We start from the raw sequence: 22,652 nt of genomic DNA on the forward strand, positions 1-22,652 counted from the left end.
GCTTTCTTCTTCTTGCTGCCTAGAGTGTGGCTATGAGAGCTGGAGCTCCAGCAGCTGTTCTAACCACAAGGTGACTTTGCAGATGGAAGCTACGCAGTAAGTATGATGGAACAGAAAGGCAGAGAAGGAGCTTGGGTCCCTGATAACCTTGAAGCCACCAAGCCAGCCCTAGACTGCCTACCTCCAGACATTTGTATAATTCTGTCTTGTTTAAGCCACTGTTATTTTACGTTTTCTTTTACATGCAGCCAAACCTAATCCTGATACACTTAACTTCCAGAACTCAAGTGATCTCCCAAATGTTGCTGAATTGAAAAAAAATCATCTTACAGGAATGTGCTTGGCAAGCTGAACACCAGTGTGGGTCCGAATGAGCCTCTGTTCTTCCTGAGATAACCTGCATCCACATGTTTTTTCTCCTCTAGTGATCAGCAGCAGGAAGGCCAGGAGGTGGGATCTCAGAGAGGCTGAGCTGGAAGTTACCACTGATCTGGTGTCTGGAATCTGGGTATGTTGTCCTGGGCTTCCAGCCATCTGGCCCCTACAGAGAGTACTTGAGCCTGCGATTTGGAATTGATCTCCTGGATATCAGGCTGTGGCACAGGGTGTGGTTTCCTTGTGTTCACAGATGGAAAGTGGAAAACAGGAGGCTGGCCAGACCTCTGCTACATCTTTCTTTCAAAAGCCTGCCTCTCCCACTGGACAGTTCTCCAGGCTGGATCCCTGCAACTTTCAGGATCTGGGGAGGGCCTCAGATTCAGTAAAGCACAAACAAGCACACAGTTTGTATACGATCCCCACCGTGCCCTACTCTAAGTCCACCCAGGCCTGGGCCTCTCTCTTCAACGTCTGACTGATGTGGCTGCCTGTTGGACAGTTCCTGTTGGCTTTTCACAGGCACCTGCAACTTCCCAGGTCCAGAACTGAGCTTTTTTATTTATTGATTTATTGATTTATTGAGACAGAGTCTCGCTCTGTCGCCAGGCTGGAGTGCAGTGGCGCGATCTCAGCTCACTGCAACCTCCGCCTCCTGGGTTCAACCAAATCTCCTGCCTCAGCCTCCCGAGTAGCTGGGACTATAGGCGTGTGCCACCACACCCCGCTAATTTTTGTATTTTTAGTAGAGATAGGGGTTCACTATGTTGGCCAGGATGGTCTCGATCTCCTGACCTCTTGATCCGCGTGCCTTGGCCTCCCAAAGCGCTGGGATCACAGGTGTGAGCCACCGCACCCGGCCCACAGCTTCTAACCATGGTTTTCCCCATCTCTGTACACAGAAAATCCATTCTCATAGTTTTTCAGGCCACAACCTTGGAGTCATTCTCAACTCTTCTTTCCCATCCCTCATCAGTTCCATCAGCACTTGTATCAGCTCTACCTTTGAAATATGACCAGCACTTACTACTTTCCTCACTCTGGTCTGAACCGCCATCATCTCATGCCTGGACCATTGCAATAGACTCCTCATTGGGCTCATCTCATGCGTGGACTGTTGCAGTAGACTCCTTACTGGACACCCTGCTCTCATTACACCTATTCAGTCTATTCTTCTAGAGGGGTCCTATGAAGACACAAATCAGATGCTCAGTGTCCCCTATTGGTGTCCATCTCACTCAGAAAGCCAAAGTCTTCCTCCCATTCAAAGGCTCATGCCTTGCACGGTCCATCCAACCACCACCTCCCTATTACCGTTCATTCTTCCTGCTGCTCTTGTGCACGCTGCTCTGGCCTCTTTGCTGCTCTGAGCCTGCTGAGACCGCATCTGCCTCAGGGCCTTAGCACACACCGTTCCCTCTGCCTGGAGTGCTCTTCCCCAGGGATCCCTCTTGACTGGTTTCCTTACCTTCTTTGCTCAGATTTCCCCTTCCCAATGAGACCACCCTATAGAAAATCCCAGCGATTCTTTTCTCCACCTTTCTCCTGGTTGATCGCCCCTCCTGGCTTCCCCTCCTGGCTTTATTCTCCTCCTCACTTTCTGCTCTTTTATGTACTATAGATTCGATGTGTCTTGTTAACTCTTGCATTAGAATGTAAGCTCTGTTTAGTTTGTTTGCTGTTGGATCTCCTTTGGCATACAGTAGGTGCTCAGGAAACACCTGCCGAATGAATAAGTCTGGTCCACAGTTTGAGGAGCTGCTTCAGAGAGCGCCATGTGAGGGTGTCACGAGCATCTCTCTAACTGGACTGCACGCCAGCTACCTGCCTTCTTCTGGCACTAGCTTCTGAATTTTCCTTTGGGGAATCTGCTCTATCCCAATCCCAGTCCTCATGGTTCAAGTGGGGTTGGCTCCAGTCCTGGCTCCAGGAATGTGCACGTGACTCCATCTGGCCAACCACTGTGTTCCATTCCCCTGAATCTGGTTGACCAGAAGTCCCAGACAGTGTCAGACCAAAAAGACTCAATTTGGGTACTCTCTTCTAGGTGAGAGAAGCTCTCTTTCCACAGGGATGGCTTGCACCTGTATGGTGTTCATGTGGGTCTAGTGATGCCAGGAATGCTGCCTGGAGAGCTGCCCTGAGAGTGAAGCCAACTTGGAGGAAAGCTGAGGTCAGGGAGATGGAGGGACAGAGGCCATCCAGAGACAAAGCTCCTAGATCCAGCCGCACCTGAAGCTCAATGTATACTTGGACTTATTCATATGAGTCCAATAAAGTCCCCTTTTTGATTCCTCAATCCTGCTCGAGTTGGGTTTACATCACTCGTAACTGAGAGAATCCAGGCTGACAGAGAGTGGTTGTGACACACGCGTTTTTAACACCCAGTGGAAGGCTGGTTCCCATGGCACTTTTGCAGGCCCCAAAACCACCACTCAGTTGCTTTTCACCAGCCATGATGGTGCAACTCTGTTCATCAGCAGAGGCAGTAACGGCAGAAGAACCCATGCCAAACTTGATTGACAAGTGTCACTCAAATTACGGGGTATGTAACCATGCCAGGCTCACATACCTGGCAGAGTGGGTGCCAGCTCACCTGCATGAGCGTGGACAGCACTCACCCCACTGTGTCGGCTGGGAGGAGACTCTAATGTTGCTGTTCAGTGCCATGAGACATTTAGATTTTAATGTCGTTTTGATATGCAAAGCTTGCTGTAGACAAACCACACTGTGGCATTGGCCCAGGGTGCTGTAACAGAGGATGGCTTTAACAACCCAAGTGAGAGCAAACTGTCACACACATGACAGGTGCCAGGTATTCCTCACAAGAATGCCAGGGAAACAGATCATCATCTCCACTTTATAGATGAGTAAACTGAGGCACAGAGAGGGCAAATCTTTCCCAAGGACACACGGTCAATGGTAGAGTGAGGATTTGAACCTAGTGGCTAATGAGACAGCTCTTACCCTTGCAACTTTACTCGGAGTATTTTCATTTAAAGATGTTCTGATAGGCTGGTGCAGCGGCTCGCATCTGCAATTCCAGCACTCTGGGAGGCCAATGGGGGCGGATTGTTTGAGCTCAGGAGTTTGCAACCAGCCTGAGCAACATGGCAAAAGCCCATCTCTACAAAAAAAAAACAAACAAACCCCAAAAACTCCCAAAATTAGCTGAGTGTGATGGTGCGCACCTGTAGTCCCAGCTACTTCGGGGGCTGGGGTAAGAGGATTGCTTAAGCTCAGGAGGTCGAGGCTGCAGTGAGTAGTGATCACACCACTGCATTCCATCCTGGGTGACAGAGCGAGACCCCGTCTCAAAAAATATAAACAAATAAAAATAAAGATGTTCTGAGAGGCAAAGAATTCTTCTGAAATGCAAACATCAGGCCAGGTGTGGTGGCTCATGCCTGCGATCCCAGCATTTTGGGAGGCCGAGGCGGCGGATTGCCTGAGGTCAGGAGTTCGAGGCCAACCTGGCCAACATGGCGAAACCCTGAATCTACTAAAAATACAAAAATTAGCTGGGTGTGGTGGCGGGCACCTGTAATTCCAGCTACTTGGGAGGCTGAGGCAGGAGAGTCACGTGAACCCAGGAGGCAGAGGTTGTAGTGAGCCGAGATTGCGCCACTGTACTCCAGCCTGGGTGACAGAGTGAGACTGTCTCAAAAAAAAAAAAAAGAAAAGAAAAGAAAAGAAATGCAAACACTGGATGCAGTCTCGTGGGGCACACTTCAAATCCGACAATCTGAGGGGCCTCGAAAAGGCACCCATCTCTGCCTGGTGTGAACACTCAGGAAAATGAGCACTGGGGAATCCGCTCTGATATTCCGGGGTTTGGAGTCTGGCTGTGTCCTTAACCCTCTGATACAAAAGCCACCACCAAGTGGTCCCCATGTAAGTGGGACCCCCACATCAAAAGCTTGAGAAAGTTCTTCTCTTTTCTAGTCTCTATCCTGCTGATCAGGCCAAGAAGAAAGTCTCGGCAGGTGCTACTTCACCTTTAATGCCGCTTCTGAAACTGCCCATCACCCTCATTACAGTAGAGACACACCGGCTTTCTGGGAGGCAGCATCTTGCTGAAATTTAAAAACACGACTTGGTTTTCACTGTGTTTGGTTTTACAGTGATCCTTTGCCGAAGGCAATGGGTATTGGTTTTTTCCTTTACAGTCAGAATTTGGAGGTTCCTTTTAAAATAATATTTAAGCTTCAAAAATAAGTCCAGTTAAAGAAATTCTCAAGTCATAGATCAGAACCGGGATGCTGCAAAAATTCTCTTGCTCCAGGCCAGAACCATGTCTTAATCCTCTTGCTGTCTCAGAGCCTGCTGGAGCCCCAGAGGCTCCCCAGAGGTTTAGATCAAATTAAATCAGTAAACCCTGGCAGAGCCCAAAGATTCTACTGCCTCCCTGAACAAAGGATGTCTGCAAACGAGACCTTTACCTCCATGTGCTTCCCTCTTATTCTTTTGGAGTGGAAGTCCAGCAAAAGTCCGTTGGTCTCAGAGGGCCACTGAGACACAGGGATGTCCCCAACTACTTTAAACATGTAATGATAATTTAGGCCACTTACGAACTAGTATGGCCCTGGAAGCAGTTCCCCTGGGCATTTGATAATTCCAAATGACAGCTTAGGGAGTCAAATGCGTGCAGGGAAAGGAAAATCGAATATACGTGGTACAGCCCCGAACCCCCCAACCTTGCAATTAGGAAACAGAACAAGCCCCTCGTCTTGTGTATCTGGCACCAGTCCTCCCAACCGGACCCTAATGAGGATGGACGTCTGTTCTCTGTCCTGGGACTGGAAAGAATCCTGGGATTATCTCAGTCAAGAAGTCTCCAGCCCAGAGGGCTGTCAGAACCGCTGCACGGATGGGCAGAAAATAGCAAATGATAAATTTTTTAGGACTACCCGCTGCACGCCAGTTGTAGCAGAGACTGTGAGATAATGTATTGGGCTTTTTGGGGACATGCATTATTGATCTGGGTCTGTCTAGTGGTTTATAAAAAGCCTATCATGCCCCTCCCACAACCACCTTCCCATCCCTCACCTCCTGAAGGAGGCTCAGCCTCCTTCAAAACCCAGTGCTGCTGGTGGAAGAGGTCTGGCTTGTTTATAGAGGGCAAGACTTGTAGGCCCTAATCTATGCTGTGTAGTGCTGTTGGGCAAGAGCTGACACAGGCCACTGAACACCAGGGGCTCTAAACGCACCGCATCCACCTCCTAGAATTTATCCTTCAGAAGCACTCCCTTGCCTGTGCAAAGATGCCTGTTTAAATTTCCAGCAACAATATCCGTAACAGTGAAAAACTAACAAACGCACACACTACCAATCTGAAAACAACTCAATATCCATCCCAGGAATCTGGCTAAATAGAGCAGTGGCTAAGATCACGCGTTCTGGGTTCAAATCTTGTTTTTCTCTTTTTTTCTGAGATGGGGTTTTGTTCTATTGCCCAGGCTAGAGAACAGTGGTGTAACCTAGGCTCACTGCAGCCTTGACCTCTTGGGCTCAAGTGATCCTCCACCTCAGCCTGCCATCAGCTGCTACTACAGGTGTGTGCCACCATCCTTGGCTGATTTTTACATTTTTTGTTAAGACAGGGGGTCTCACTATGTTGCCCAGGCTGGTCTCGAACTCCTGGCCTCAAGTGATCCTCAGGCTCCCAAAATGCTGGGATTACAGGCGTGAGCCACTGCACCCAGCTCAAATCATGTTTAATCACATTCCAGCTGTGCAAACTTGGACAAGTGACTTCTCTCTGCCTCAGTTTTTCCATCTGTCAAATGGAGAGAAGAAATCTCTGTATTTTAAGTCAGCCACGGCTTTCTTTGTTCTCCTCTCTCCTGTGTCTACTTCATACTTGCTATTGGTTTCCTTATATCTGCATATGCCTTTGGTTTCTTTTTATCTGCATACACTGTTGATTTTATTCACAAGTCACAGATGCAAAATTCAGTCAGATTCAGACATGAGACTTAGCTGGATCATGTTGCAAAAATGTGTTGTTCCTAAGAGTGGGTATTCAGCCACTCACCTGTTGATTCGGGCCCCAAATCTAGCGGCTGCCCTTGAAACGTATCTTTTCCATAACCCACATACCTAACCCATTGATCAGTCTATTTCCCAAATATATATCAGGTGGGACCGCATCTCAGCACCCGGGTCTGAGCTTCCATCATCACTGCCCTATCACCCCATCGGCCTCTGAATGAGTGTCCTGTTTCTGCCCTTACCCCTGCGATTTAATTTCATCAAAAGAGCTGGGGGATCCTGTTAGAACCTAAGTGAGGTCACGGCCTTCCTCTTCTTAAGGCCCCCTCATCCATGTCTATTTTACTAAGAATCAAACTCAAAGCCCCCACCATGTCCACAAGGCCTGGTGCAACCCGGACCAAGTCAGCTCCTCAGCTTCATCTTTCTCCATCACGGCCCCAGCTCCCTCCACTCCGGCTCCCTGGCACTTTTTTTTTTTTGCTCCAAACCACCGAGCCCATTTCTATCTCAGTATCTTTGAATTTCCTGTTCTCCTCACCTGGAATGAGCCTCCCCTAGTTCTCTGGCTCCTGACACAGTGCACTGAATGCAACAAATGCGTAATAAACATCTGCTGGATGAATGAACAAACGTGCAGGGCATCGGAAATTCTAAGCATGACTATAGCCGAAACAGCGTCGGGGCTACACAATGTGAGACCAAGAAGCTCTGAGGTCCAGGTGCTGCCTGCAAGACCCCTCTGCAAAATTCTTCAAGAAACGAAACACACCTCTCTGGCCACAGTCTGCAGACTCCCCATAGTTATCAAATGCGCCTCATTCTAAATGCTGCCAGGAGATAGGTATCCTATGTGTCAAATTGTCAATAAAAGCTCTGGGCTCTGATTGCTTCCTGGCTACAAATTCTTTCTGCACTGAGAAGCTCCCAGAGGAAAAAATCTATACTTGTGATCATTAATACAAAGCATTGCAAGGAACAACTTGGTTTTATGTAAATTACCTTTTCCTGGTAGCTAAAAGACAAATTCGGGTTGTCAAGGCTAACCTAGTCAACCTTCACATTTGTTGCCACCAACAACACGCTGTTATCCTTTAAGAGTGGACAGAGGCTGAGGGACCACCCTTCACGGGATCAATGATTGACAGTCTTTGCCACAACCCACAAGAGCCTCCAAAATTTGGCTCCAGGCTCATGTCTCATCTTTTTTTTTTTTTTGAGACTGAGTCTCACTCTGTCACCCAGGCTGGAGTGTAGTGGCATGACCTCCACTCACTGCAACCTCCTTCTCCTGGATTCAAGTGATTCTTGTGCCCCAGTCTCCTCAGTAGCTGGGGTTACAGGTGTGCGCCATCATGCCTGGCTCATTTCTGTAGTTTTAGTAAAGACGGGGTTTCACCACGTTGGCCAGGCTGGTCTCGAACCCCTGACTTCAGGTGATCCACCTGCCTCGGCCTCCCAACGTGCTGGGATTACAAGCATGAGCCATAGCGCCCAGCCTGTTCTCTTTAACTCTTTGGAGAAATCCAGAAACGGTTGTGCAACTGGAGAAGGGTAGAGACCCCTAACCTTGAGGACCCAGTTGTGACCCCAAACACGTGTGGGTGGCCCGTGTCTTGGTTTCAATGTACTCAAAAGTGAGCACGACACATCATCACCACCGCCTTGCCTCAGGAGCCTCAGCCTAACCCAGGGACCCTGCTCCGAGGGGCCGAGGTGCCACCCTGGGGCCCCGAGGCTTACCCAGCTCCACATCCTGGTCGTCCGTCAGCACCAGGATGATGTTGGGGCGGATGTTCCTGCGGTCCCTCTGAAACCTGCCTTTCAGGCGGTGGTGCGACAGGAAGGCCGAGCTTCCACCCAGCAGGGAGAACACAGTTGCGGACAGCAAGCACAGCATGAGGCTCGGGGGGCCCATCTTCTTTTTTTGCTGATCTGGTGCTTCTTTTGGGATGCGGGAGTCTCAAGTTGCGTCTGTGGCTTTGTTTCTTTTCCCTCGTCCCTCTTCACTCGCAGATCTAGAGGAGGAGGAAGAATCAGGTCAATATTTATGTCAAGGCTGCCGGCGCTGCTCATTCTTGCATAATGATTTGTATGGCGGCTGGCATGAACAATGGGAGTTTCTTTGAACAGGGGTGGCTATGGCAGAGTGAAAACCGAACTCCGCTGAAGTTAGCAAAGTCTTTACAATTTGCTTGGTCAACAGACTGGCAGAAAAGCCTTCTGTGGCCACTTCTGCAGAAACAATTTCTTCCCTGGATCCAGTGAGCCTCTGATGTGTCGGTGGCAGCCCAAGACCCGAGTCAGATAACAGCCGTCTCTGAATAATCCACCCAACTCCACAGACAAATCGTCCCCAGGGAGAGGAACAGCAGCGGGCTGGTCTCAAGGGGTGAATATTTGCCGTCCTCTTGCATCTGCCCGCACCGTGGGGTACAGAGGTGAGGGAGATGAAGTTCTAGCTCCCCAGCAGCGGGGGATTCAATCAGGGGTTTAAACGAGAGCCTGGAGCTGGATGTTTTGGGCTGGACAACTGGCATGTGTGAGTGGCAGATCTTCCACTCACTGGCTCAGTTTTCCCGTGAGCAAGCCCGTTTGGAACCTTGGTTTCCCCATGAACAAAATGAGTAGACAGGGCTGTTGTAAGATTTCAGTCTGCTGGGGATGTGTGTGAAAGCCCCTTGTTAAGGGATCTTGTAGTTGGGCAAAAAAGTATTCCTTTTTTTTTTTTTTTTTCCAGACAGAGTTTTGCTCTTGTTGCTCAGGCTGGAGTGCAATGACGCCATCTGGGCTCACTGCGACCTCTGCCTCCTGGTGTTCAAGCGATTCTCCTGCCTCAGCCTCTAGAGAAGCTGGGATTACAGGCGCCTGCCACCACGCCCGGCTAATTTGTTGTAGAGATGGGGTTTCACCATGTTGGCCAGGCTGGTCTTGAACTCCTGAACTCAGGTGATCCACCTGCCCTGGCCTCCCAAAGTGCTGGGGTTATAGGTGTGAGCCACTGTGCCCAGCCTATTAGTTTTAAGTTGCAGAATAAATGAAATGACAATAGAGAAAATTGAGCGCTAAAAGGTGGAGGGGGAAGACCTGCCACAGGCCACTGTGCCCTCAGTCACCCCCCTGGCCCCAGGTCAGACTAGGTCACCAGCGAAGGTGGGTGAGGGGAGGCGGGGACGTGACTCTGGCTCAAGCAGTCTCTAATCTCGCCCTGCTCTTTGCTCTCCGTGGTCATTTTTTCACTTCTTGAGGAAATAAGCCTTCAAGTCCTGTCCAGATATAGACTTTTGGTATCATTTATTTAAAACAAGAGAGCATGAGCGAGAGAGCCACAGCCTGCAGATGTGCTGGGAGGAAGCCAAGTGTCGTGGGGGCGGCTGTGTTGCTGTGACCTTGAAAGGGTCTGTTTGTCCTTGCCCTCCATGGGGGACCCCAGCCATCAGCTCAAAGTCATGACTCAGAGGCTCAGCAAGGTCTCCGGGTTCAGCAGGGGGATGTGCTGCCTGCTTCATCTCTCCTGGGGACTGCAAGGTGGCCTGAGGGGTCTCCCGCCTCCCTCTTCCCTGCCCCCATCCTCCATTTTCCCAGGGCAGCCGGAGGAATCTTCCTAAAATACAGATCAGATCACAGCACTGGGCAGGGGAGGGCACAGTGCCTCGTGCAGGTACAGACTGAAGGGGGTGCTCGCTCCCAGGCTGCACAAGTGCCAGGCACTCACCTCACCTTAGTGCCAGTCCTGTGCTCACCTGCCGCACCTTCCCTGGCTGCTCATGGCTCACAGGATAAAATGCAAACTTCTTGCCAGGGCTGCCCTGGCCCGTGAGATCTGGCCCCTGCCCACTTCTCCTCGACCTCTCCTTTCCAGCCCTACTGGCTTCTTTCTGTCGAATGGACAAGTCAAGCTTCTCTCTGCCCCAGGGTCTTTGCACCTGCTCTTTTAAAAATAACTCCTGTAGCTGGGCGCAGTGGCTCACATCTGTAATTCCAGCACTTTGGGAGGCTGAGGCAGGTGGATCACCTGAGGTCAGGAGTTCGAGACCAGCCTGATCAACATGGTGAAACCCCACCTCTACTAAAAATACACAAATTAGCTGGGCATGGTGGCACATGCCTGTAATCCCAGCTACTCGGGAGGCTGAGGCAGGAGAATCGCTTGAACCTGGGAAATGGAGGTTGCAGTGAGCCGAGATCATGTCATTGCACTCCAGCCTGGGTGACAGAGTGAGACTCCATCTCAAAAACAACCACCACCACCACCACCACAAACTCCTGCTTTGTACTCCTGGCTCTTTCTGTCAAAAGAACAAACGTCATCACCTCAGAGAGGCCTGCCCTGACCACCCTATTTAAAGCGGGGGCCCCCAACCCAGGCACTCTGCATTTTATAACCGGTTTTGTTTCTCTTGTAATCACTACTACAGCCTGCAATTTCTTATTTATTGTCCAATTCTTCCCCACTAGGGGGTCAGCTCCCTGAGGACAGAGACAGGCTTATGTTATTCATGGCTGTCTCCAGGCCTTGGCACAAAGAAATAGATAAATAAAGGAACGGAGGTTCTGCTAAGGTCCTTTGAGTTCTGCAGAGTGAGGGAAGCTGGACTCGGCAGGGCCGTGCCATAGCTTGGGTCTACATGGCTCAGAGGCATCCATCACTGATGCCTTGCCCCAGCCACCCTCCATGGACACCAACGAGGAGCTGGCCACTGTGTTCTCTGGGCAGCGCTATGGTTGAAAAACCCCAGGAAGGGTCACTCCTGCTCCATTTCTCCCGCAGCTCTGCTTGGCACCCTGGGAGGCTGAGCTCTACAGATGGCATGGTCGGCACGTCCCTGCTCTCTGGCTTCTGGCTGGGAGGCTGCAGCATGGGAGGTGGTGGGAAGTCCGTGCGTTTATTCTCCTCCCGCACGCAGTAGCTCCCCAGGCAGTAGCCTTCATGTCTGTGTGTGTGGATGCAGCTCCTGCCGGGGGCCCCTCCTGGCTCTAGTGTCTCCCCAGTTCTGAGTTCACCTCTCCCTCCTCTTGCCCCATCAAGTCTAGGGAAAGTAAGGGCTCCTATTGCTACCAGTTCCTGGGTGCAGCATCATTTCTTTGCTCCCTTTGCCCACCTGCCTCTGAAAATAGTGCTTTCAATCAACTCTCCCAGCTGCCCCGATGCGCACCCTAATTTACTTCATTCAGGGACCTGTATCCTATGTCAGGCTGGCCAGGACAGCAAGTCTCCCTTCTAGCACCTCCCCTGGGAGCAGGAAGCAGGCTCCGCTCAATGCCTCCTTCCCAGGTGGCTCTGAGAGTCACAATTTCAGGGGAGCTGGGGACACACTCGATGCAGTCGTCTGACATGAGAACTGTGAGTTTCATGGGACCAGAGGGTGAACAACAGCTTCCTTCTCAATCTCTCATCTGCAGAAACATACACCTCATGAGAGCCAGAGCCACTGCGGCAACTTTGCTGGGCACCTGCTTTGTGCCACGTGGTGTGATGGTTAAGGACGTGGACTTTGGAGTTACTTGCTGAAAGACCCTGAGCTAGTAACTTAACACCTTTGTGCCTCAGTTTCCTCATCTATGAAATGGGTGTGCAGGATTAAATGTGTTGATACAGTGTGCTGGGACTAGAGCCTGGCCATAGTACTAACTGGAATACACATTCCACAATGTAAACCATTGTTAGATTGATCCTACCGCTGCAGCTGTCCTGCGTCAGGCACTCTGAAATCTCCTTCAACCTCCACCAAGGCTCCCTCCTGCAAGTACTATTATTAGCCCCAGAGAAAACTGAGGTTTCGTTACTGTCCTAAGGCCACCCAGACAGAAGATGGCAGGGATGGGATGTGAATTCTGCCCTCCCTCACCGTTCAGTGTGGGCTTCTCATCACGAAACTCGGATTTCCCAACTCTTTCCATTCAAGGACCACGGCCCTGATTTCTGCTGAATCTGCAGAGCCCTTCAGTGATTATTTGCTTAACGTGCTTCTTTAAATGGCCTCATTTTAAAATAAAAACACAAACACATGTTTTGGGAAAAGAAAACTTCCTACCCAAAGATAAATGGAAAGTGGACATCGCTTCCCTGTAGAGCTAATTGTACAAATAAAAGTCAAAGAAAGCTGAATCAGTGGAACTTGATGCAAATAGCTTCCCAGGCTTCGTGTGCCCTCGCGCTCGCACTCTCTTTTGAAGTGAGATTAGCAGGTGTTGAAAGGAGTCAAAGCACATTAGCACCATCTGAGACTTTCTGCTGGAGGTAACTGGAGGCTGCCAGACAGCTGAAAAGGAGACAAACTCTAGCCATCGAATCAGTCCCTGAACCACCCCAAATCAGAGTAATCCTCAAACTATGTTGTGTATCTGATATGGTTTGGCTGTGTCCCCACCCAAATCTCATCTTGACTTGTAGCGCCCATAATTCCCACGTGTTGTGGGAGGGACCTGGTGGGAGATAATTGAATCATGGGGGTGGTTCCCCCATACTGTTCTCGTGGTAGTGAATAAGTCTCATGAGATCTAATGGTTTTATAAAGGGTTTCCCCTTTTGCTTGGTTCTCATCTTCTCTTGTCTGCCATCATGTAAGGCGTGCCTTTCACCTTCCACCATGATTGTAAGGCCTCCCCAGCCACATGGAACAATGAGTCCATTAAATCTTTTTCTTTTAAATTACCCAGTCTTGGGTATGTCTTTATCAGCAGCGTGAAAACAGACTAATACATTATCAGTGGCCCATGTCCCTCCATCGGGAAACACTATGGGATGCTTTGCACTTGAAACTACGATTGCAGCAGCCAGCGTGCTAAGATGCACATTCACGTTCCTTCAGAGAGACAGACGTGGAGTGCTAATATTGGGAGAATTCTGATGGGGTGCCCTACAAATAGCAACTCTCTGAAACCAGAAACCAATCACAGGAAAACCTTTCTGAAAGCTTGCAGCACACTCCAGTCTCTGCTCTGAGCTGTTTGCAGGTGTCAACCCAATTAATATGCACACCCACCCATCAATATTTCACCCATTTTATGGATGAAGAAGCTGAGGCACAGAGAGTTAAAATCACTTTCCCACGATCATATGGGTAAGTGGCAGAGAAGGGGTTCAAACCTAGTCTGGCCCGATTTGGGCAGCTCAACCAGGACCCCCTAGAAGCAGATCTTTGAACAAGTTCCTAAGAGTCTCCCAGCCTCAGTTTCCTCATTTGCCAGGTGGCCAGGTGCCCTCTGAGGGCCTTTTTGGCCCTGGGCCTGTGATGCCAGGGTACAGGGGGGCTGGGAAGGGCAGTCTTCATTGGGAGCCCTGGGCTGGGTAAAGATGGAGCCCGGGGCACAGTCAGCTGGACTTCGTTCCTGGCTCCCATGTTGGTTTCAGAGCACCCCCCACTCCTGGGCGGCTATCACCCGCTCTCCTCTGGATGGAAGTCAAAGCTCCGGCACCAGAAGCCAGAGAATAACAGGAGCTAATTATTTCATCAGATCAAGTCATCAGTGGGTCGATTTCTGATGAATTCCCCTGGCTCAGACTTCTCGTGGCCTCATGCCAGTTTCTCTCCGGATGCTGAAGAAATCAATTAAAGATGACACAAGGGATTCTGCCTTGTTTTTTTTCCTTTTTCTTGGTAAAATATTCAAAGTGGCTGAACCGAGAGAGCACCCAGTGAACTCACGCAGCACCAGCTGCCTGCCACTCCATCCCTGCTGTGGACAACACCTCTCCTTCCCACCAGTTCCTTTCCAGGTCTCTCTGACTCCTCCTCTCCATCCTGAATCTTCTCCAGGACCTTGGCAAAGGCTCGCCAGCCCAGGAGACATCTCTGGAAACACCTAACGTCCTGAGCATTTAGAAACATCATTTTTAGTTCTCAATTTCTCTGCCAATCTGCAGAGAGGAACGGGTCTCAGAGTGACTGATGCCCTCACCTTCCCAATGCCACAAACCACGGTGGTGAACAAACACCTGGGACCTCATCCAGACCTGTTTAGAAAGACCCAGATGGGCTGTTTTCCTCTGAGGATCTCCAAATCCAACAACAGGAGGAGAGAGAAGTTTGGGAACAATCAGGCAGCTGAGGTGGTGGGAGAGGAAGAAGGGGCCAGAGGCAGGAGGCGGCACTGGTCAGATGGTAAATGTCCATGAAAGGCGGGAAGAAAGCAAACTGTGGGTGTGCAGATACGTCCCACGGGCTGGGGCCAGAGCCCCGCAACAGACCTAGCAGCCTCCCCAGGTGGTCCAGAGAACCTGATCATTTCTCTCTCTTCCTTCTTTCACTTTACAAATACGTATGAAGGACCTCCTATGAGGCACAGTGTTCAGTGATAGGAGAATCCTGCCTGGATTCCAACAGCCTCCTAACTGGTTTCCCTGCTTCTACCTCGTCCCTTCCATCAAGCAGCCAGACAGATCCTGTTAAAACAAAAGCAAGGGCCTGCCTTCCTCCACTGAACAGCCTTCAATAACTTCCATCCCATGCAGAGTAAAACGCAAAAACCCTCCAAAGGGGCTACAAGAACCCACCCGACCTGCTCCATCACCTCTCCGACCTTATTGCCTTCCCCTCTCTCCCTTGCACACCTGGCTCCAGCCACACGGTCTCTGTACTGTTCCTTGCACATGCTAGCACAGCCCACCCCAGGGCCCTTGAACTTGCTGCTCCCTCTGCCTGGAGCCTTCATTCAGGTTATCTTCACCATCCCTTCTTCCCCCTCCTCAGGTCTTTGCTCAAATTTCACCTTGGCAGGTTAAAACCGAAATCTCTGCCCTCCCCAGTAGCACTTACCACCTCTCACAGCTAGCTCCTTTATTTCTTTGCGGGTGTCCTCCAGCAGAATATCAGCCCCCTGAAGGTACAGGTTTTTGTCATCTTTGTTCAGATCTATATCCTCAACAATTAAAACAATGCTTGGGGCATAGCAGGCATTCAAAATATTTACTGGCTTAACAAAGAATTATCTCCTGTCTCCTGGTAACAGCCCCTGTTAGTGCTTTGAGGCCACAAGTGCTCTTATTCCCCACCCCCAACCCCCCTTATATATGGTTTGACTGCAGGGCAGCTCATGTGAGCCAGGTGGAGCCAATCAGCAATTCCATCTCTAGCTTCAGCGATTGGTCCTGGGGCAGACATGTGACCCAAGTCTGGCCAATAAGCGAGAGGGGGTCCTGGAGGCTGGAGGAGACCGTGCTGGGTGCCAGGAGGCCTGAATCTGGTGCTGATGGTGGCCGCCCATTGGATGGAGCCCGAGAGAGAGGATGCTGGTGACAATGGGGTGGACCAAGTTGCATCTTGTAGCCAGGTACAGACTCAAAAAAGTGCCCTTTGCTGCTTAAGAGAGTCCGAATTAGGGCTGTCATTTGCAACAGGGAGCACCCAGACCAGCACAGGAAACACCCTAGAAGAACAATAATGAATGATAGCTAACATCAGGGGCCCTGCACAATTCTAAGCACTTTTAGTGTGTGACCTCATGCCACCCTTACAACCACCTTGTGAGTTGGGATGCTCCATTTACAGACAAGGAAGATAAGGCACGGACAGGCTCCAGAACCTGCCCAGTGTCGTGCAGCATGGGTGCTGAATACTGTCCCTTTGGTCATCCCTTCCCATCTTCTCTCCACCTCCAAATCCAACAAGAGGAGGAGAGAGGGCTGGGCGCGGCAGCTCACGTCTGTAATCCCAGCACTTTGGGAGGCCAAGGTGGGCGGATCACGAGGTCAGGAGATCGAGACCATCCTGGGTAACACGGTGAAACCCCGTCTCTACTAAAAAAAAAATACAAAAAATTAGCTGGGCGTGGTGGCGGGCGCCTGTAGTCCCAGCTACTTGGGAGGCTGAGGCAGGAGAATAGTGTGAACTCAGAGGTGGAGCTTGCAGTGAGCCGAGATCGAGCCACTGTACTCCAGCCTGGGTGACAGAGCGACACTGCCTTAAAAAACAAAAACAAAAACAAAAAAAAACAAGAGAGAGAAGTTTGGTAATAATTAGGCAGTTGAGGTGGTGGGAGAGGAAGAAGGGGCCAGAGGCAGAAGGCAGCATTGGTCAGATGGGAAACACTCATGAGAGGTGGGAAGAAAGGAAATTGTGGGTGTGCAGATATGTCCCATGGGCTGGGGCCAGAGCCCGGCAACAGACCTGGGGGCCTCCTCAGGTGGTCCAGGGAGCCTGATCATTTCTCTCTTCCTTCATTTACTTTACAAATATTTATTAAGGGCCTGCTATATGTGAGGCACAGTGTTCTGTGATAGGAGAATCCTGCCCGATTACAACAGTAATCCGCTCTTCCCCGTCCCCTGGGAGGTTCACTTGGATGTGCCACCCTCAAGTGACAGACAAAACAAGCAAGCCAGCATGGCTATTTGCACACAGACATTCTGACCCCAGAGCCTACTCTTTTGACACTTATGCTGACTTGGAAAGCAACAAGTGATACAAGGGACTGAGGTTAAGTGTGTTGCATAAACAGCAAGAGGAAAGGGGAAACTGCTGGCCTGGGAGCAGTCAGGGAGGGCTTCCTGGAGGAGTACTTAGCATAAACTGAGCAGCCTAACAGGAGCAAAGTTCTGAAGAATCCACAGGATTTGGATGGCCAGTGAAGAAGAGGGTGGAGGACAGGATGCTTCAGGCAGGAGAAACGGTTTGGGCAAAGAGCAGGCAGAGGAAACAGAGAGAGGCCCCTGGAGGGATGGGAAAGTGTGGTCCCAAACCTCACAAGCCCAGAAGCTGTCTAGACAGGGGATGACACACGCACATCTGTTAAACTTTACACTCCCCTGTGTCTCCCCTTCTTCCTGGCTACAGGCTTTCTCCAGCCTTCTCTCCTCCTCTTTGGGGCCGTCAAAGAAAGGACAGAAGCTCCTGTAACCTATGGGCCACAGCTTCTCTCTGTCTCCCCTACCTAGGTCCAGGCCATCTTGTGGCTCTCCTTGCCTGTTCTTGGAATTCCAAATGGAGGCAGAGAACCAAGCCGGCTCTCAAGAACAGGGCAGGAGACAATAGAAGGGTCATTCAGAGGGAGGAGGGAAAGATCAGGTTTCAAGACAAAGGCTCAGGATCTGGAAAGGAAATTAGGGCATAAAGATTGTAGGGCAAAAATGCAGGGCTTAGGAACCCAGTTACCTGCCTAACTATTGATGTAACAAGACATTCCTGAAGGCTCGTGTGTGCCAGGCACAGTTCTTGGCACTGTGGATAAAGCAGTGAAAAGAAAGCTCCCTGCCCTCCTGGAAGTGATATTCTAAGTCAACACAGGAAAAGCTGGAGTTGAAAGATTCCAGCTACATGTGAGAATGATCAGAAAAGAGGACTGGAAATAATGGCAAACCACAGGCAAGCTGTGAGAACAGAGTGGCCATGGATTAAAGTTAGAGCACAAAGGAAATTTAGAAACAATGTATTCAAGTCTTAGGAAGCTGAGCACCAAAATGTTTTGTATGTCAAGTGGGTAGATGTTTGACAGGCCATATAATTCACACCCTCAAATACCTGAGCATCTGCCACTTGCTTTGTACTGTTTCATGATCAGTAGAAAAAAAAAAAAAGAACAGACAAAACTCTCGATTCTCAGAGAGCTGACAAACAGCGGACAGAGGTAAGCAAACAGCCTGATACTTACTTGGGGGAAAATGCCACAGGGAACACGCTGAGTAGGAGGAGGGTAGGATCTAGAGCTAGCCTGCCTGGGTTTGGATCTCAGCTCTGCCACTTACTAGAGGTTGGGCAAGTGTCTGAACCTCTTGTCTTCTCAGTGACTTCATCTGGAAAGTGAGGACACCTACAAGCACTTGCCTACAGAGTGGATGGTTTAACATGCACGGAGACTTTCAACAGATCTGTATGCAGCAAGTGCCCAATAAATGCTGGCTTGTGTTCTCTGCTAGGTTTGGGCCACCCAGGATTATCTCCTTTCTATAACAGCTCCCAATTTTCTTGGGAATCTGAGGCCGGGTGTGGTGGCTTACACCTGTAATCCCAGCACTTTGGGAGGCCAAGGCAGGTGGATCATTTGAGGTCCAGAGTTTGAGATCAGCTTAGCCAACATGGTGAAACCCCATCTCTACTAAAACTACAAAAATTAGGCTGGGCGCAGTGGCTCAGGCCTGTTATCCCAGCACTTTGGGAGGCTGCGGCAGGTGGATCATGAGGTCAGGAGATCGAGACCATCCTGGTTAATGCGGTGAAACCCCATCTCTACTAAAAATACAAAATTAGCCGGGCATGGTGGCACATGCCTGTAGTCCTAGCTACTTGGGAGGCTGAGGCAGGAGAATGGCGTGAACCCAGGAGGCAGAGCTTGCAGTGAGCTGAGACTGCGCTACTGCACTCCAGCCTGGGCGACAGAGCGAGACCGTGTCTCAAAAACAGCAAAAATTAGCCAGGTGTGATGACATGTGCCTGTAATCTCAGTTACTCGGGAGGCCAAGGCAGGAGAATTGAGCTGAGATCACGCCACTGCACTCCAGCCTAGGCGACAGAGCAAGACTCTGTCTCAAAAAAAAAAAAAAAAATATTGGGGGATCCTTTTCTCCCCACCCTTGGTCCACAAAGTTCAAATTAGGCTCCAGTTCTGGAGCTACAATGCTAGATCGTGGGATCCTAGACCTGGGCCAATCAGAGCCTCCCCACCACTTGCCTCAGTGACGGGCCAGAGTAATCCAGGCCCTTTGGCCTGACTGGTCAGGAAGAGGCATCCAGTCTTTACAACTGGCTAACTCACTCCATGTGGTTCCAATGTGAGGACCAGGGAAGACAGCGACGCCACTTTGAGTGGGGTCGGGAATGAAGCCAACACACCGAACACAGCAGTGCTGTGAAATGCACCATACTTGGGACTTAACAGCACTGGACACCTGCATCCAGCCCAGCCTGAAAGAGGAAGATTTGGGTTGGGTTCTTTGTTTCAGGCCCAATAAATTCCTCTTTAACTAGTTTCTGTTTTCTTTGTAGGTCAGTTTCCCCATACTTTGACTCTTCAAGATCAGAAGTGAAATTCCCTTTTTTCAATTAGGTCATTCCTAGTTGCTCTCTCACTTGCAACCAAATGAACCCAAATTGGGGGGCGGGCTGGAGGCAGAGGGCTGACTCACGTGGCTTCCTGGCCACCTTGTGCCTGTGTGAACAGAGGCCTCAGGGCACGGCCTGCCAGCCCACGCTAGGCCTCCTCGGCCTGTGCCCAACTCTCCGCCTTACTGAGGGCCAACTCGCCCATCCTTCTTTGACAACTGATAAGAGAAGGTAGTGTGGAAAAGCGGAAGGAACGTGGGTGTGGGAATCACAAATTCTGGACCTGACTCGGCCACCCTGGCTGTGACTTGGGCCTTCCCTGGCCCTCTGTCCCTGAAGCAGGCCCTGCTCTGTCACCCCCACCCCCAGTCCCAGCACTGCTCTCTTCAGAGCACTTATCATAACTTGTGATTCCTCTATTTACTCTCTGGCCTGAGTTTGTGTTTGTGTGTTTTTTTGTTTGTTTTTGTTTTTGAGATGGAGTCTCCTCTGACATCCAGGCTGGAGTACAGTGGCATGACCTTGGCTCACTGCAACCTCCACCTCCCAGGTTCAAGTGATTCTCCTGCCTCAGCCTCCTGAGTAGCTGGGATTACAGGCACCCGCCACCATGCCTGCCTCATTTTTTTTTTGAGACGGAGTTTCACTCTGTCGCCCAGGCTGGAGTGCAGTAGCGTGATCTCAGCTCACTGCATACCTCTACCTCCTGGGTTCAAGTGATTCTCCTGCCTCCGCCTCCTGAGTAGCTGGAACTACAGGTGCCCACCACCACGCCCGCTAATTTTTTTGTATTTTTAGTAGAGACGGGGTTTCACTGTGTTAGCCAGAATGGTCTCAATTTCCTGACCTTGTGATCCACCCGCCTCAGCTTCCCAAAGTGCTGGGACTACAGGCGTGAGCCACCGCGCCCGGCCACACCTGCCTAATTTTTGTATTTTTTTTTTTTTTTTTAGTAGAGACAGGGTTTCACCATGTTGGCCAGGCTGGTCTCAAACTCCTGACCTTAAGTGATCTGCCCACCTTGGCCTCCCAATGTGCTGGGATTACAGGCGTGAACCACTGCACCTGGCCTGGTTTTTTATTTTGTAGAGGGGCATCCCTCCACCAGAAGCTCGCATGGGCAGGGGCTGTCTCTTGGTTGCCTGATGCCACGGCCCTAGCTCCTGGCAGAGCCGAGGTGCTAATTCTTCCAGATAGGCAGCTGAGATTTCCTGAGCACCTACTATGTTCCCAGCCCTATTCTTCAGTGCTGGGAATCAGGAAAAACAATCCTTCATGGATCAGACACCAAAATAAATTACACAACATATGAGGCAACGTGTCCCAAGGAGATCAAGTCCTAAGGAGGGAGGTTGGAGTGCTAGGGAGTGAGGGGGTGTAACTTTAAATAGGTTGGGTAGCGAAGGCCTGAGAGATGACAGTTGGGTGGATCCCTGCAGGAGGGGAGGGAACATGCCTTGTGGATATTTAGGGGAAGAGCATCCTAGGCACAGGGAACAGAAAGCGCAACTGTCCTGAGGTAGGAAGATGCCTGAGGGAGGGCCGGAAAGGGGGCACGCATGGCGGCATGGAGCTGAGTGAAGGGGGCTGGGGGGTTCTAACTTGCGGGTGATGTGATCTGGTGTAGTTTTTTGTTTTTTTTTTTTTTTTGAGACAGAGTCCTGCTCTGTTGCCCAGGCTGGAGTGCAGCGGCACGAACATAGCTCACTGCAACCTCCATTTCCCAGGCTCAGGCAATCCTCCCACCTCAGCCTCCCAAGCAGCTGGGACTGCAGGTGAGGACAACCATGCCCGATTACTTTTTAAATTTTTGGTAGAGATGAGGTCTCGCTATGTTGCCCAGGCTGGTGTTGAACTCCTGGACTCAAACAATCCCCTCACCTCAGCCTCCCAAAGAGCTGGGATTACAAGCATGAGCCACCATGCCCAGCCCTGATGTAAGTTTTAACAGAATCCTTCTGACTATGTGAGGGGAACAGACTGCAGGGCATGAGGGTAGGCACAGGGAGGCCACTGAGATGACTAGATGGGAGCAAAGAAGGGGCAAGAGGTGGACGGTTTCTGAATATTATTCAGTGAATGAATGAATAACTGCACGGTGGGAAGCCTGGAATTGGCTGAATGCTCCAGTTACTAATACTGTGTAACAATTTACTGCAAAACTTAGTGGTGAATTAAAATCTTTCTTTTATTCTCAGAGGCTCCTGATCAGGAACTTGTGCAGGACATGGCAGGAAGGGCTGGTCTCTGCTTTGTAACGTCTGAGGCCACTGCTGAGAAGGCTCAGCAGGGCCTTGGCTTGTCTGGCAGTTGTTGCTGGCAGTTGGTTGGGAGCTTGGGAGGGGCTGCGGAGTGGGCACCTCCATGTGGCCTCAGTGTGGCTTGGGCTTCCTCACAGCATGGTGGCCTTGCAGTGGGGTCTGATTTCTTACACAACAGCGAGGGTCCCAGTGATCCAGGGGGAGCTGGCTCATCTTTTCTGCTGTCCCATGGTGTTCCTTCCACCAGGGCTACGCACGTCTGGCCAGATTCAAGGGGAGGGGACACAGACCCACATCTCGAGAAAGGAGCATCAAGGTCCCACCATGGATGAGCCTGCAGGGTACCGTGTGGCCATCCCGTAAAACAGTCAGTCCTGCTGGGTCACAGAGGCTGGCCAGGCCTGGGGCAGCCACGTGGGCCTCCCCTGCAGTACATCCTCCCTCCTAGGAAGTGAAACCCAATCTGATCCCTGGCTGTCGGGGCTGGGCGATTGTGCTCACGTCCATTTCAAAGAATCCGTGAGCCTCGGAAAGTCCTGGGTGGGCAATCTTCCTTCTCACATGACCCAAGGGTGTTAAAGCCACGATGTCAGGTCCAGGGGGTTCTGAGCAGGGCAGAAGGGTGAACTGAAGGGCTCGTACTGGGAGCTAGAGTCACAACAACCTCTCCTCCTTATTCTAGATAACACATCTGCTCAGTTCTATGTACGCCAGAAACATTGATTTCTTCCCATTTTTTAACCACCCCCAGCTTATTTTTAAGTAGAAAGGAAGCCACCTAACAAACCCAGAAAACCCCACAGAAGAATAAGACCTCGTTTGGGGAAAAAGGCCCCAACCTCCCCCAGCGCTTCCCTTCTGCAGAGGCAAGAAATTTTCCAACTCAGCCTCTGCCCTTGAGTCCTGTGCTCAAAGCTGCCCAACAACATGGAGGTTGCCCTGGAGTCCAGGAGGGAAGGGAAGGCTGCTGTCCCTGGGAGCCCCTCTCATCAGGCAGGTATTGGCTTGTCAGTGGCAGGATGGGGCGGGGGCGGGGGGGCGGGGG

The 22,652-nt window shown here is 50.7% G+C and overlaps 1 protein-coding gene across 9 annotated transcripts in view; it reads right to left on the minus strand.

Moving 5' to 3' along the window:
- SULF2 (sulfatase 2) overlaps window positions 1–22,652 on the minus strand; it is a 129,793-nt gene that overhangs the window by 92,231 nt on the left and 14,910 nt on the right. For 8 of the 9 annotated variants that reach the window (XR_010154266.1, XM_054675020.2, XM_016938080.4 and 5 more), the window contains exon 2: window positions 8,113–8,387. Coding sequence is in view for 8 of the 9 variants with exons in the window: in XM_054675020.2 (XP_054530995.1) it covers window positions 8,113–8,287 (175 nt within the window). In the remaining variant the exon portion in view is untranslated. Of the gene's footprint in view, window positions 1–8,112; window positions 8,388–15,128; window positions 15,383–22,652 lie in introns of those variants that run through there. The other variant, XM_016938081.4, reaches the window with a different exon arrangement.

Source organism: Pan troglodytes, chromosome 21, assembly GCF_028858775.2.
Source record: "Pan troglodytes isolate AG18354 chromosome 21, NHGRI_mPanTro3-v2.0_pri, whole genome shotgun sequence".
Taxonomy (NCBI): Eukaryota; Metazoa; Chordata; class Mammalia; order Primates; family Hominidae; genus Pan; species Pan troglodytes.